The 15429-nt window shown below is 46.0% G+C and overlaps 1 protein-coding gene across 3 annotated transcripts in view; it reads left to right on the plus strand.

Moving 5' to 3' along the window:
• LOC147717478 (uncharacterized) overlaps positions 1-15429 on the plus strand; it is a 136935-nt gene that overhangs the window by 15203 nt on the left and 106303 nt on the right. The window contains exons 3-5 of one of the 3 annotated variants that reach the window (XM_086924291.1): positions 7878-7960; positions 8264-8499; positions 9690-9881. In XM_086924291.1, coding sequence (XP_086780417.1) covers positions 9715-9881 — 167 coding nt within the window. In that variant the 5' untranslated portion in view covers positions 7878-7960; positions 8264-8499; positions 9690-9714. Of the gene's footprint in view, positions 1-7877; positions 7961-8263; positions 8500-9623; positions 9882-15429 lie in introns of all 3 variants that reach the window. The other 2 variants (XM_086924293.1, XM_086924292.1) reach the window with 2 other exon arrangements.

Consider the following 15429-nt stretch of genomic DNA (forward strand, 5'->3'; position numbering starts at 1 on the left):
CATCGTCCACAGGAACACCATCCGCATCACGACCAACACCGACGACACCCTCACAACCGCCGAACACCTGCACTTCCAGATCCACACCGACCCCAAGACCACCCTCAGAGGCACCCTCATCTACAGACCCCCGGGACAACGCACACAATTCAGCGAAGACATCGCCGACTTCATCAGCCCGCACGCCCTCTGCTCCGCTGACTACATCCTCCTAGGGGACCTCAACTTCCACCTGGAGAACAACAACGACCGCAACACCACCACCCTGCTGGACAACCTCGCCAACCTGGGACTCAAGCAGCTGGTCACCTCCCCCACCCACTACGCCGGACACACACTCGACCCCGTCTTCTCATCCAGCAAGGACATCGCCTTCAGCCACGCCACCGGACTCCACTGGACGGACCACAGCTGCGTCCACTTCAGCTTCGGAAGGACCACGATCCACCACCACCAGCAACAGGTTGCACGCAGGAGCTGGAACAAGATCACAGCCGACCAGCTCGCGACCTCCCTGAGCATGAACCCCCCCCCCAGCACAACGACCCCAAGCCAGGCGGCCACCAACCTCACAAAGTGGATCAGCGACTGCGCAGACAAGCTCGCCCCCCGGAGGACCCCGCCTAGCAGACCCGGTAGCAAGAAAGCCCCATGGTTCACCGACGAACTCAAGAGCTCCAAGAAGAACTGCCGAGCCCTCGAGAGAACCTGGCGCAGAGACCCAACTCCGGACAACATGGCTGCCCTCAAGCTCGCCATCCGAAAGCACCACCAACTCATCCACGCCACCAAGAAAACCGCATTCAAGGAACGACTGGACAACAACGCACACAACAGCAAAGAACTCTTCAACATCGTCAAAGAGCTCTTCAACCCCAACGCCGGAAACAACGACATCACCCCTTCGCAAGACCTCTGCAACTCCCTCGCCTCCTACTTCCACAACAAGATCGCGGACATACACAACAGCTTCAACACTCAACCGACGCACGCCACGACCGAATCACCGCCCCCCACCACCACCCTCCGCTCCTGGACTCCGATCAGCACCGAAGACACCGTCCACACGATGAACTCCATCCACTCTGGATCTCCAACCGACCCCTGCCCTCACCACGTCTTCAACAAGGCCGACGCTGTCATCGCACTCCACCTATGGGACATCATCAACACCTTCTTCGACACCGCTACCTTCCCGGAGAGCTGGAAGCACGCCAAACTCAGCGCCCTACTCAAGAAGCCATCAGCCGACCCCACCGACCTCAAGAACTACCGCCCCATCTCGCTGCTCCCGTTTCCTGCAAAAGTCATCGAGAAGACCGTCAACAAGCAGCTGGCCGCCTTTCTCGAGACGAACGGATCCCTCGACCCCTCGCAGTCTGGCTTCCGGGCCAACCACAGCACCGAGACCGCCCTCATCCTCCTCGACCTCTCCGCGGCCTTCGACACTGTCTGCCACCGTACCCTAGTACAACGCCTCAGCAACGTCGGAGTCCAGGAGAAGGCCCTGGAGTGGATAATCTCCTTCCTCGCTGGAAGGACACAGAGAGTCCGCCTCCCTCCGTTCAGATCTGAAGCCACAAAGTCATCTGCGGCGTACCTCAAGGCTCCTCGCTCAGCCCAACCCTCTTCAATGTCTACATGAGCCCCCTCGCAGACATCGCACGCCAGCACAACCTCAACATCATCTCCTACGCCGACGACACCCAGCTGATCCTCTCCCTCACCAACGACCCCGCCACCGCCAGAGCCAACCTTCACGAAGGGATGAAAGAGGTAGCCGAATGGATGAAGAACAGCCGCCTGAAACTGAACTCGGACAAGACGGAAGTCCTCATCCTGGGATCCTCACCCTCCGCTTGGGACGACTCCTGGTGGCCCCCCGCCCTAGGCAGCGCACCCAAACCAACAGACCACGCACGCAACCTGGGCTTCATCCTGGACTCCTCCCTCTCCATGACCAGACAAGTCAACGCCATCTCCTCGTCGTGCTTCAACATCCTGCGCATGCTACGTAAGATCTTCTGGTGGATCCCCACCGAGACCAGGAAGACGGTCACCCAGGCCCTCGTCACCAGCCGTCTGGACTACGGCAACTCCCTCTACGCCGGAACCACCGCCAAACTCCAGAAGAGACTCCAGCGGATCCAGAACGCCTCAGCACGACTCATCCTGGACATCCCCCGTCGCAGCCACATCTCCGGACACCTGAGAGACCTGCACTGGCTCCCGGTCAACAAGAGAATCACCTTCCGTCTCCTCACCCATGCACACAAAGCCCTACACAACCAAGGCCCAGGATACCTCAACAGCCGCCTCAACTTCTACGCTCCCAAACGCCAGCTTCGATCGACCCGCCACGCCCTCGCCGCCGTCCCCCGCATCCGAAGAGCCACCACAGGGGGACGGTCCTTCTCCTACCTCGCTGCCAAGACATGGAACTCCCTCCGACCCACCTCCGCCTGACCCAGGACCACCTCGCCTTCAGGAAGCAACTCAAGACCTGGCTGTTCGAGCAGTAGCAGACCCCCCTTCCCCCAGCGCCTTGAGACCCTCTGGGTGAGTAGTGCGCTATATAAATGCGATGATTGATTGATTGATTGATTGGTTCTCCCTCTACAGAATTAATTAAACAAAAAGAATCCACATCAAGATTTTGTAAGAGTGGTCCCTACAATGGTGGGGAGCACACTGTATTCTTTAAATACCCCTCACACACCAAAAGGACCCTTGGTGTCATGCTTCATCACCGACACCGCGGCCACGGGATGCGGCGTGCTACTGACCAGCGACTACGTGGGAGCACTTTTATAATTTGGCTATGTGTGGTGCGATTGAGGTTTCAGTGTGTTTAGGTGAGTTTTGGGTTCTGAAAAGTGATAAAGTGAGGTTAAAAAGTACCTGGCACGTGAGGTCTACAAAAACTTTAATGTGCCCCATGCTGGTACTGTTAAAAGAGTGAGTGTGAGGTGTTTTGTATGTTAATGTACAACAACTCGTGTGTGTGTCGTCGACATGTTTCGAAGCTAGGCTTCTTCTTCAGGACGGGGTGCACAGATCCCCACCTTACTCACATCCCTCGAAATTTTCGGTTTGTTTACAGAAAGTGATATTTAAGCAAAAAAGGCTAGTATGTGCCTACTTGTCTGTTCCAAAGTTTCAATAATGAGAACCTGAAAAGGACAAAAAAGAACAAAAAAGGAGAATATTTTTGGTATTATCGTTGTAATATCCAGTAATGAAGGTTCCGTGACCTAAAAAAATGTGAGGGCTACAACTGCTAGACATAGGATGTCATCCTATTGTGGTGGTGTGCCCTGTAAGAAAGAACAGAGACAAGACATACAACATAAAAAGCACGCTCTAGTCCATTAGCCTTATAGGGTTATGATGAATCTTAGTTTGTTAATTGTTTAGGAAACAATCAATTATGAGCATACTTGCTGCCAAAGTGCTGGTTGGCACCATGAGCCTCCAAACGGTGGGGTCAAAGGGCTAGTTGCACCTTGCAAAAATAAGGTATACTGCTCACTCTGTAAATGCCTCGTATTCACTTATTTCTGGTGGTGGCAATCGAGGTTGCTAAGTGGATAGTTATACTCACTGCTACAGGACAATTTCTGTGCCTTACTTCCCCCGACCGCTGCTCCGCTGGTAATGAAAAGAGCCCGGTATCTGAGTCTTAAATACCCCCACCAATCGCCGGGAATTGTTTGCCTAATTGGTCAAAAAAACAGGAAAATTTGTGGGCCATATAAGGTATTTCCGGGTTGCCGGTAAAATCATTGCTGCCTCCTGTATAGTTAGGTGAATGCGGCGCATGCGCCGGGCGTGATCCGGTTATCAAGCATGTGCTAACCTACTGGCGGAGTGTCTAAGGTCCTGTGCATGCGTGTTAGGATACCGCGGTACATCATATGCGGTATACTCGATGTTTGACAAAGGCAAATCGTTACCGCAACAAAGTCAATGTGAAGCTCAGCAAACTCCAGACCATACATAGCTCCGCAGCCAGATGCATCCTCGAATTCGCTCGAAACGAACACATCACCCAACACCTGCAAAACCTTCACTGGCTCCCCGTCAAGAAAAGAGTAACTTTCAAGCCTTTTTCCCCTTTGCAAACGGGCAGATTTTCAGAATCGGCACGTTTGCAAATTGGAAAAAGCCCTTTGGGGTGTTTCATCATAAAAGGCCATCACAAAATAGAGAATTGCAAAATTTGCGATTCTCTTTTTTGCAAATGCAATTTAGGAATTACAAATTGCGATTCCATAAATGCAATTCTGGAAGCACCAGAAATTTGCTATTTGGCCTTAAGGAATTGCAAATTACCACCGACTTCAAGTTTGTGGTAATTTGCGATTTTCTCTAAAAAAGCACTTTTTTGATTTTTTTAAAAGAGCCATATGTTGCACATACAAGCCCATGTTGCACATACATGCCCTTAGGGCATGTATGTGTGCAAAATGTGCATATTTCAGGGATGCAACAGGGTGTCCTTTAGGCACCCTTGCAACCTTGAAATTGCATTCTCAATTTGCGCTTCTCTAATTGGTAATCGCAAATTGAGAATGTCTTCCCATTAATTCCTATGGGCCTCCTAGCCCATAGGAATGAATGGGAAGGTATTCCTTATTTGCGAATCTCAATTTGCGATTCGCAAATAAGGAATATGTAGGATTCGCAACATTTTTTGCAAATCCTACATACATTGCATTTTGCGATTCTCTAATTGCGATTCGCTAAAAATCTCAATTTGTGAATGGCAAAACTCTTTTTTGATACTATGGCCCATGATCCCTAAGATTGCAGGTGGCCTTTTGGGCCAATATATCACAGTTGGCAGTAGGGTGAAAAGTAGTCATCAAAATGGTGAAGCTGCTGTACTTGCTAAATTACTTTATTAATATATCATGTGCACAATCAGATTAAATATTCAGAGAGCTGGATGCACTTCTGGGAGGGACAGGACGTCTGACCCCTTCGTTTTCTCTGGCAGGCCCACCACTCGAATGTTATTCCGCCGGTTCCTTCCTTCCACATGCTCTGCCCGCTTCTCCGACACTGCGATCCGGTCCATTGCACTTGCCATCGTCGCGGCCAGCGCGGATTGGGCAGGTGCCTCCTCTTGGATCACTACTTCCACATGCTTCACCAGATCCGATAGTTTCGAGTGGTCTGCCCACAGGAGTCCCAGCCCCGTTGCCACTTGTGCTATGTCCTGCTGTAGGGCAGTTTGTGAGTCAGCTATGGCGGACAGTATTTTATCCAACTGCTGCTGCAGTCCAGGCTCCGGCGTCAGGCCCTGCGTGTCTTGCTTCGCTTGAGGTGGGGTTTCGGCATCAGAAGGCTGGGGGTCTTTGTCTCTCCTCCCTCGGGGCTTGCCCATGGCGGCAACAGGCTGAAGTCAGTGGAGGGGTCTATGGATCTCAAACAGGCTGCACCTGCGAGGTGGACGCAGAGGCCAGGACCCAGTCCGAGAGGTCCTCTAGGATTCCAAGCAGCCGCTCAGTCCACCCTCCGCTAGCCCGTCGCCAGCAGCACCACCATCCAGTGCCCGCCGTGCGTTGCGCCAGCTACGTAGGCCCAGAGAATGCAGCCAGGGAAAAACCGGTAAGGCCAGTCCAGCCGCGAGCCAATGGGATCCCCCACAGCTCAATACACGGCAGGGCCCGGGCCCGCTCCAGGCCTCCTGCGTCCCAGAGGTCGCAATCCCCGCAGTACTGTGCAGGCAGGGCGCCGCCTCCCAAGTTCCCGCGGGGCAGCCCCTGCGCCAGGCCCGCAGCGATCTCAAGCCTGCGCCGGGCAGCGTAGGCCAGCAGCCACAGGCAGTGGGCCACCCCTCCAGTCTCGACGGTGTTCCAACCCTGCGAAGGCTGCACCCCGCGGGTCCCAGGCAGATCAGTCCGAGCCCTCTGCCATGTCCAAACAGCATCTCAAGGCGCTAAGTTCCGCCCCCAGGCTTAAACCACTAGCCACTCCACAGGGCCGGCTGCAGGCGCCCCCACCATCCAGGGCACTCAATGGTCGCCTCACCTCACTCGCCTGTGTAGCGTTCCGACCCGCAGGCCGCAGTATGCTCCAGGACTCGGCACTCCTGCAGCAGCCACCAGTCAGCAGTTCAGGGCTAGTGCGCTCTCAGCCCGCATGGTGCAACCACCGGCGCTCCGGCCACAGTCGCCATGCAGAGGGGTCTGCCCCCCGTATCAGCCCCGCCAGAGAGAGGCCTCCACCTGTAGCGCCCACTGCCTAGGGCCGCACCGCCCCTTCACCATCAGGCCCAGCAGTTCGTCTCCAACTCAGCCCCAGTGGGTCCCCAGCCAATCCGGCCGATCCGGCCACTCTGCTGCCGTCCACCATGCCTGGTCCGCAGCGCCGCCCCAGCGTGAGGGACAGCGCGTCCCCCGATGCGACCGCGGCTGTCGCACTCAGCTCTCGCGGTCCCATGCAGGGCCTCTTCAGTGCTGAGGAGCCTTCATTTTAAGCCCGATGGTCGCAGCCGGCGCCCCCTCAGAAATCCCCGATCCCATCAGGGTGTGCCTTCGGCGTGCTCAGAATGCCCAGGGCCAGTTCCCCTCCATCTCGCCGCTCCCCGTTGGTGCCTGGGTGGGCCTTGGGGGGTCAATGTGCAGTATTACGGCTGGGTTCGCGAGCGGAGCTCATCGCCTACGCCGCTGCTCGCATCGGCGTACAAGTCACGCCCCAACATTTGGGTAGAGGATATGGGGTAACATCGAGAGCTCCGGCTATGGAACTGGGGAACCAGGTTTGAGTCTTGGGGTCGGCTCAACATCCTGTGAATCTGGGCAAATTACTTAATCTCCCCATGCCTAAACAAAAAAATTATGTATCCTTGTGTAATGTACCTGGTGTTCATGTAAAGTGCTCCAAAAGGTCGAGTTCAACCTATATAGAAGGGCAACAAAAAAACAATTGAGCAAAATAAATGGAACAATAGTCATGTAGTAAATTCACTGTACCAAAAGAAGTGAAATAAGAATACTCTCTAAGAATCAGATTACATAATTGTGTAACACGTTAATGTAAAATTGCTTGGAAAATGCCAATAAAATTAGTTTACAAAATATTCACACAGAGTCATTGATCATGATTAGTGGACATGGTGCTGGGGGAAGAGAAGAATGACATTGTGGCCCAGAAATGAAAATGTATGTTAAGAGGCAGAGGTACAGTGTGCTAGTCTAATTCGCATTTTGTGGAACTTCTCAATATTTTTATATTATCAATCAAGGATTTATAAAGCGCGGCATAACACCAGTTAGGGTATCAAGGCACTGGAGTAGCTAACCACTTTTTTGTGACTTGGTCATTTTTACTGCAAGTTTGTGCAATTTTGTGTAATGTTTATTGATGGAAAACTGGTATGCACAGAAAATGCCTTGCCGAGGTACATTTCTATTTGGACCAGACTCCTGTCTGCATGTTGCCTGACTTTTTGTTATAAGTATGAATACTTGTGGAAAAAAGTCACATGAGATAATGATGAACAACATTTTGTGCTGAAATAGTCATGAAAGTATAGATAAACAAACCACTAGTTTCGTACAGCTTGTAATTTCAGTAAAACCAAAGTATGCTGCAGTTACAAACAGATACATTGTTGCCATTCCAATATTTTGGACAAATAAATACAACATGGCCATTTCAATATTATGGAGCATTGTAGTAGTCTATAATAATTAGTGCAGTGTATAATAATTACATTCAAGAGTTAGTGTTAATAATGATCTGAAACTTTACAGGATAACTACACTAACTCCAGCACATTATAATTAGAATTACAGCATTTTGTTCTCTCTCACCTATAACAAAACATTGGTTCATAGTGAAATTGTGCACCTTTTCTTGTGCAGCCAATTGTGCTTCCAACATCATGGTTCCCAAGTGTCACACCTCAATTTCACCGCCATCTTCCAGGTTCTCCACACCCGTCATGGTAAGTTCCTTCTTTGACATTTCAAACTGAAATGAGATGTGCTGCTCAGTCATAATTCTCTCAGAGTGTGGTTTTACAAAAGTGCAGCATACATTGGCATCTTAACCTTTCCTCTAATTGTGCTTCAAATTGCATTTTAGTGGCGGTCTGCATAAGCCATCATGTACTCTTCCACTCTCTCTCTCAATCATGGTGCACACTCTTTGCCAAGCTGGTTATCACTAATGTCGTGCTCTACTATGGATTGAAACTGAATTACGCCTTTTAAGATATGTATTATACTCACTCTATTATCTTCTTTAGCAGGTGAAACATTCTGAAATTCAAAGCTCTTCGGCTCTAAAGAGTAACCAGTATTTCTTCAGTTCAACCTAAAATTGCTACCAAATACTGGAGACCTATAATGGGATGACTTCATGTTCCGTTGCCCCCATTTTCTGGAGGATCTGCCTTGAAATGCAAAAAAAGACTAGCAGAGGTGAAGCGTTCTGCATGATGATCAGATGACACTAATTCAAAAAAGCTAATACACACATAGGGCGAGGCTCCCTGGATATGTAGCGAAAAGCTTTATAAAGTGTTGTGAAGTTGTGTGTGTGGACCAAAGCATGAGAGGCTACTGGTATTACTTGGAAAAGGTGCAGGCGGTGTCACGCACAATAAGGTGGGACTTTGAGAATAGATTCTGTACCGGGATTTGGTGAAATGTGACCATATGGTATCCGGCATGTAGAAAGCTACAGTCTGGCGAACAGTGAATACTAATTAACTGTGTTAAGGATTATGTGTGATCAGTTTGATTTCAGTTATCCTTTGTGTTCCTGAAAGCAAGAATAATTACTCCATTAAAGGGCATTCTTCCTGACCATTCTGTTGTGAAAGCCCATCAATCATGTACCTATAGCAAATGCCCCGCTTTGCAGTGTTCTTGAATATGTTGTGTAGAACGTTGTGCTATGATGACATGGAGTTGTTTATTGGTAAATAAAGAATGGGTCTTCTAAGGTTATGTCATTGAAATAGCGTTTCCCTATAGCTCTTGTGTTCCCTTTTGACACGCTGTGTTCACATTTGGCACCGTTCCACAGGAATTACCTTGTAGTGCTTGTGGCATCATATGTTCCTATGAGGTTCCTCTGTGTTTTCATGAAGTGTCTGTCGAGGGTGTTGCACTGGTGTGTTGTTTGTGTCTCTATTAGTCCATTCTTTTGATTGTGCTGCAAAGTTTGCAGTTTTGAGCATCTCTTTATGGTCCTCTTTGTGTTGGGATTTCCTCATTGTGTTGGGTGTTCTCTTCTCTAAAACGTGGTTGTGCTCCTCCATGCTCTTAGTCATTTAATGTGCTTGTATATTACCCTGTTGTCTTTAACATTTCTTATGGCTCTTGTGTTCCATTACCTCAACCTGTAGTTCCAAGAGGTTATCTCTTGATTATCCACTTGAAAGTCCCTGTCGAAATATTTCCACACGCTTTCCTGTTTTTGGTATCCCAGTCAGTTTCTCTGTCTCAAGTGTTTCCACATGGCTCTTGATTTCAGGTGTTGTTTGCTTTGGCGTAAAATCTCTATTCAGATGTCTGTGGTGAGCCACTTTGCTGTGCATGTATGTTTCTGCTGTCCTCTCCAAACACATTTGATACATTGTTTCTTTCTGTAACCTTCAGGATGTCTTGATTGTGAGCTCACCATGATAGTGACTGACTGATGACTGATGTCTCCTGTGTCCTAAGGCTCCAGTCGAGAACCTTCCTTGCCATGGAAGGAGTGATGGAAGAAGATGACCTTAATGACTCCAGCAAGCCCCATCAACGGCTGGATGCTGACATGGAAATTGCAGTTTCTTGTAGCTCTAACTTTCAGGTGCACCAGGACTTAGATCGGGTTCAGCCTCAGAGATATGCTGTCAATATGGATTCTGCAAGGTGGGTAAATAGATGTAAATCACAAGTACCTCTGTAACTGTTCCAAAAACCAAACCTATTCCATCTTCCAGTTTCAGCCAGAGGAGTGAGCACAGAGGGTTATTGAAAGTAGTGCTATATGTTTGTGTAGTAAGGTAGTTGTTCTTATCAGTATCATAGAAACACATGTTTTATCACCATCAGAATGGTAACATGCTGCTATATACCATGTGAAATTTAGTTATTGCAACTCTTCAGTGATCTATCCAGAATTTAGATTTTCTTTTTTACCTAACAACCTATCTACAGATTTCCTGCTCACAGCCACTGATATCTACCACCTTCCTTCTCTGAATGATGTGTCTTAGGATTCTTCATTCTACTGTGCCTCAATACATTCCGCGATTACTGCACCGTTATTACAATACCACACACCTCCCCCTTATAAGTAAAATTTAGCAATAACATTCACTTATGACAGCTATTTGCATAAAGTTTTACATATATAAGCTTGCTATTAACGACCATTTATAAATAAATTATATACTGCATAACCATCTAGTTTATCCAGTTTTGGCAAATAAATGTTAAATGTTAAATGTCGTATACTTGTAAAGCGCACAGCTGCCCCAGCAAAGGGGCGTCCCGGCGCTGTATACCGCTGGGGAACCCGTCCTGGCTTTCCCTGTGGGATGGTCTCTACTGGGAATCCCCAAGGTGGAGACAGGCATCCCCGGCGTTGGTGGGGCTGTTGTGGAGATTAGGCAAGCTAATGCCCAGAGTTGCCGAGTGGGACCCCAGATTAGAGAGGGCACGAAGGCGAGAATTGTCGAGTCAGCTGACCCTGGTCCACGACCCTGCCGCGTTTGGAATTGAACCCTGGTCCCGGGCCGACTTCTGCTCCCGGGTCTGCCGCCTCTAACCAGTGAGCCACACCATAACACACTGGATTTTGGATACGGAAAGGAGTACTCTCCACCGCATTTTGCTCATACTGCAGATTGCTTACTGGAATATTGAAAATTGGGTCTTTTAAGTTTGCAGGTCGCATTGATGCACTTTATGTTTGCTCTTCAGTGGGTATATTGCCGACCTTGGCGCGTCAATATAAGAAATTGTGGCAGGAATCTGTGATTGACATATATCGGATACCCGATTTTTGTGCCCTGATGAAGTCTGAGGTTATTTGCCGATAGACAAAACATGTGTTGGCTCAGCCTGTGGCTTGTGGCCTGTTATGTTGAAGGATTGAAGCACACTTTATTTGGATATATATATAAAAATGGAATAAAACATCATGAAAACTGCTTGAGAAGATTACTACTTGGACTTATTAAGTTATTGCTTCTGTGACTGTGTCTCAGGACTTTGAATTGTGTCTTGTACACTTATAACACTTGATGTCGAGCATCACTTTCATGCCTTGACTTGGCTAAGCATCTGCACTTTAATATCTGTGCACAGCGGTGAGCCACAGATCTGTTGAGTACACACTGTTCCACAGAGTTTTTTTTATAGCTTGAGCCTGCCTGTCTCCTCAAACTCTGAAGGGAACACATACTCACCAATATTCCTGCTTGTATTGAAGTTTCCTACAATTAGACAATTTTTACACATGCTTCACAGTATTGCCACGCTAAATTCAATGTCAACTGTTATCACGAAATGGCGACTTTCAAATCCCCCAACTTTGACAATAAACACGGTATGGTAACATCACTTTTAGAAAATTAAACGAAGTTGCAAGATGGACAAAGGTTCATTTAGAATGTCCATGTTAAATGAGTACACTGAGATAGGTCACAAACCTAGAGGAGGAATAAATGTCACAGTGATTGAGAGTTGAAGTCAAGGTTCCTTAAAGATAGGCAATGTATAGCCTTCACAAACACAATCTGTATATATCCAGAACATAGGTTTAATTTTAATAAAACCCCATTCTCCGATTTCCAGCTCACAGCCACTCATCAGTTCCTCCGTCTCTCTCAATCTTCATCCTCTAAAAGTATCTAAAGGTTCCCACTTCTGTGTATCCTCACTTCATTCACTGATGACTTCACTTTACTTAAGATGCTACCATAATACTTCCATATTTCCTTTTCCTTGATATGGAGATATTTTCTCATGTTATCACACTTTCAAAAAGATGATTAGTTTGCCTTAAATATTATGGCAAAAAGCTGGCTCAATAAACTGATGGAAATGTGGCTGTTGGGTCTCTGTTTACTTTAATCTTACTCTAACCCCCTGCGCCCTCCCCCCCAATGTAATTGAAGCTCTCTGTTTAAAACTTCACGTCATGTGTGGTGTAAACTTTGCTGCAAACACTTTGAGGTGCATAAATTATGAGTCAATATTAAAGAGCAACTAAAATAAGGATTCATCAAATTGTAGACTTTATTCACGCTTTCAATATTTAGTTGGGAAAACTGGAGGCGTTAAATATCCTATGTTGTATGGTGCCAGCAGATTCATCCACATAAACATCATGTGCTGTCATGGCATGTATAGTTGGATATTTGTAGGGCAAAAAAGAACAATTTGGATGGAAGAAGAATTGTTTCTTTTCTCTCATTTGTTGTTTTTGCGTAGCACTGACGGGCTCATAACAGTGAGAGATGGATAAGAAATAAAATAGTAGACTACTAAACAGCAAGTGGACAAGCAGTATTTATTAACCACTCATTTGGTGGAAAAGGAATGTCTTCAGGCCTTTCAGTGTATCCCAAAATCTGTATTGAGTTGAGGGGAGAAAATTCCAAAATGCACAACATCCCCAACTGTTTTCTGTCTTGATGGGTCGAGTAACAGGCGAGTGTGGCAGGCCAACCTTTGCCAACTGGTTGGATTGTGCGAAAGCATTAGATTAGAGTGGCAGTTACCCAGCTTTCAAACTGACCCTTGCGTTAATGAACCACTAATGAATAGTTTCCTAACTTGTGGACATTGCTTTATAGTTTTCATGTTGGAAATCTGTGGAGCTTGCGGGTGATCTTTAGCATATTAATCATTCGTACAATAGTAACCTCCCGAACTGGTGAAAATTCTCAGAAAGTGGGTATTGTGCTGGGGAGGCCAAGTAGTGTGAGAGGCAATTTTAGCACATAATTAGGAAATTAGATCATGGCATCTAGCAGGTGTATGTGTGTGAACTCTCCCGAAGAGTTGACACCGCCATAACTTTTGCCTTGTAGCAAGTCAATTTTGCTTTGTAGCCATGTTAATTGATGAGACATGTTAGTCCTTCATGTGACAAAAGCGTTTTGTAGTGTCTTTCGAGGAGACCCTTTCTATGGTCTTCAATGTTGGAGATTAAGCTTTATGCTTGGGGAGCGGCTCAATTGACGGTGTCATACAAGCTATCTGTTGGTCCCTGAAGATGAGGCAGGACCATGTCTGGAACGGTATGAAAGAGAGTATAATCTTTTTTAGGTTTGGCTTGACAGTGCTGCTGTTGCCAGACCATATATGATAAAAAAGAGAGCTTTCAGGGGTACTCCTGAAAAGGGCTGTGGTGCCCACCAATTGTTAGTTCATCTTAGTTAAGATATGTGTCAAAAGCTGTGTGCTTCCACAGGATAAGTGTTATGATAAATAGTTGTGATGATTTGTTTGTCCAGCTGCTTGAACCATATTCTTTATCAATGAAAGCCATTGTGTTTAACCCATCGGTCAAACACATGCCACTGTGATGAATGAAGCTATGTCTTAAAGGTTAAGCAAATGCCACAACAATGCTATTAATCAATGTCTCATAGATAATTAGATAATTTTTGAGTTAGTTCTTATCTGATTGCCATCTGTTAAAGCTTATGCTCAATACAGCAGAGCTTTGTTGGTTATGATGCAAAGGCAATGACCAACACTAAATGCTAAAATTCTTTATCCTGACAAATTACCATAAAGTCAGTGTAGCTGGTCCTTTTTTTGTGAAAAGGCTATGTTAAAGTCAAAAGGCTTTGAGGGTGGGTTTGTATTACTCTATTAACATTTGCAGATATGTATTGTATTTTGTTACATGGAATCTTACAGTCTACCATAGTAGACAAGTGGTTTAGTGGTAGTTAATAATCTGTGGTGATAAAAGATTCACATTATGATAATCCTTGTTAGTCCCTATTAGGAGACCTAGTATTATGCTTTGTTAACTGTAATTTTATTGACATTTCTAATTCTATGACCATATGCATGATGATTTCCTTGATGAAAAGCTTACAATCAATACTGTAGGTATGAGTTGATTATGGTGACAAACTACTGATAAAGAGTACAGATCTGATTGTTTTACTGGTAAACGTTATATCTGAAGCCATTGGTCTGATCTCTTTATTATAAAACCTTATGACAAAGGAAGTAGGTTTGGCTTATTTCTTGTTAAAAGCATTTTAAAGCCAGTATGCCTTTAAAGTGTATTGTTATCACTTTGTGACAGGCTGTAGACAGATATTTTGTTACATGAAATTTCACAGATTACAATAGCAGGCAAGGGATTTGGTGTTTGTTATACCCTGTGGCAAACTTTGCAGTTAGAAGATATTAATTGTGAATAGGCTTGTTAGGCCCTTTTGAGAAGGGTTGTATATTGTTTTGCCAACTGTAATATTGTCCATGTTTCTAATTCTGTACCTGTATGCATCATGGATTGCTAGCAAGCCAATGGTAAAGGCCTTATTGGGCCCTAGGAAAAGGTATGTCAGATTTCATAGGTTTGCTCTTATGAACGGTTATAAGAAAGCCAGATGGCCTTACTTATTTATTATGAAAAGCATGTGTAAAAGGCAATAGGCTTTTTAACGGTGGATTGTTAGCATACTGTGGTCAACGTCTGTTTTTTAATGAAAATCTCACAGATTACCATAGTAATCATGGGTTTGGTAATTGCGACTTCCTTGAACAAACTTGGGAATAGAAGATTTGCAGTGTGATAATCCTTATCAGGCCGTCTGCAGAGGGAAGGAATATGGTTTTGACAATTATAATTTTGCATATATTTGTATCTATAACTATGTACCTGGTCATCGCCATGTGCACAATGCAGTAAATCTGAGTTGGTTATGATGATAATCCCATGAGAAAGGCTATAGCCTGATTGGTTCAATGGGAAAAGTTATGCAAGATCACATAGTTATGATCTGGTTTTATAAAAGTTACACCAAAGGGAATAGGCCTAATTTTCTTTATTAGGAAGCACAAATGCTTAAGCTAATATCCATTTAAGGGTGGAAGTTAGTGTACTGCGTTAAGCTTGCAGACATGTATTTTGACACTTTAAATCTTACAGATTTCTTTTGTAGGCAAAGATTTTGGTGTTGATTACTCCCTCAGTGTTTCCCACACTGTGGGTCCCAACCCACTGGTGGTTCGCGAAAGTCCAAGCAATAAATAAAGAAGCCTTTAAATTCTGTATTTAACTTGTCATGTTTGCTTCGCTTCAAAGACACAGACCAGGCTATGTCTTCTGGCAAATTGCAGTTTAAAAAAAAAGAAATGGAGTGGGGCTTACAAACTCCACTCATTTTACAGTCAGAGAAGAAAAGTAAAGTAAATTATGTGACAATCTTGCTTGTGG

This window comes from Lissotriton vulgaris, chromosome 5 (genome assembly GCF_964263255.1).
Source record: "Lissotriton vulgaris chromosome 5, aLisVul1.2, whole genome shotgun sequence".
NCBI classification, from domain to species: Eukaryota; Metazoa; Chordata; class Amphibia; order Caudata; family Salamandridae; genus Lissotriton; species Lissotriton vulgaris.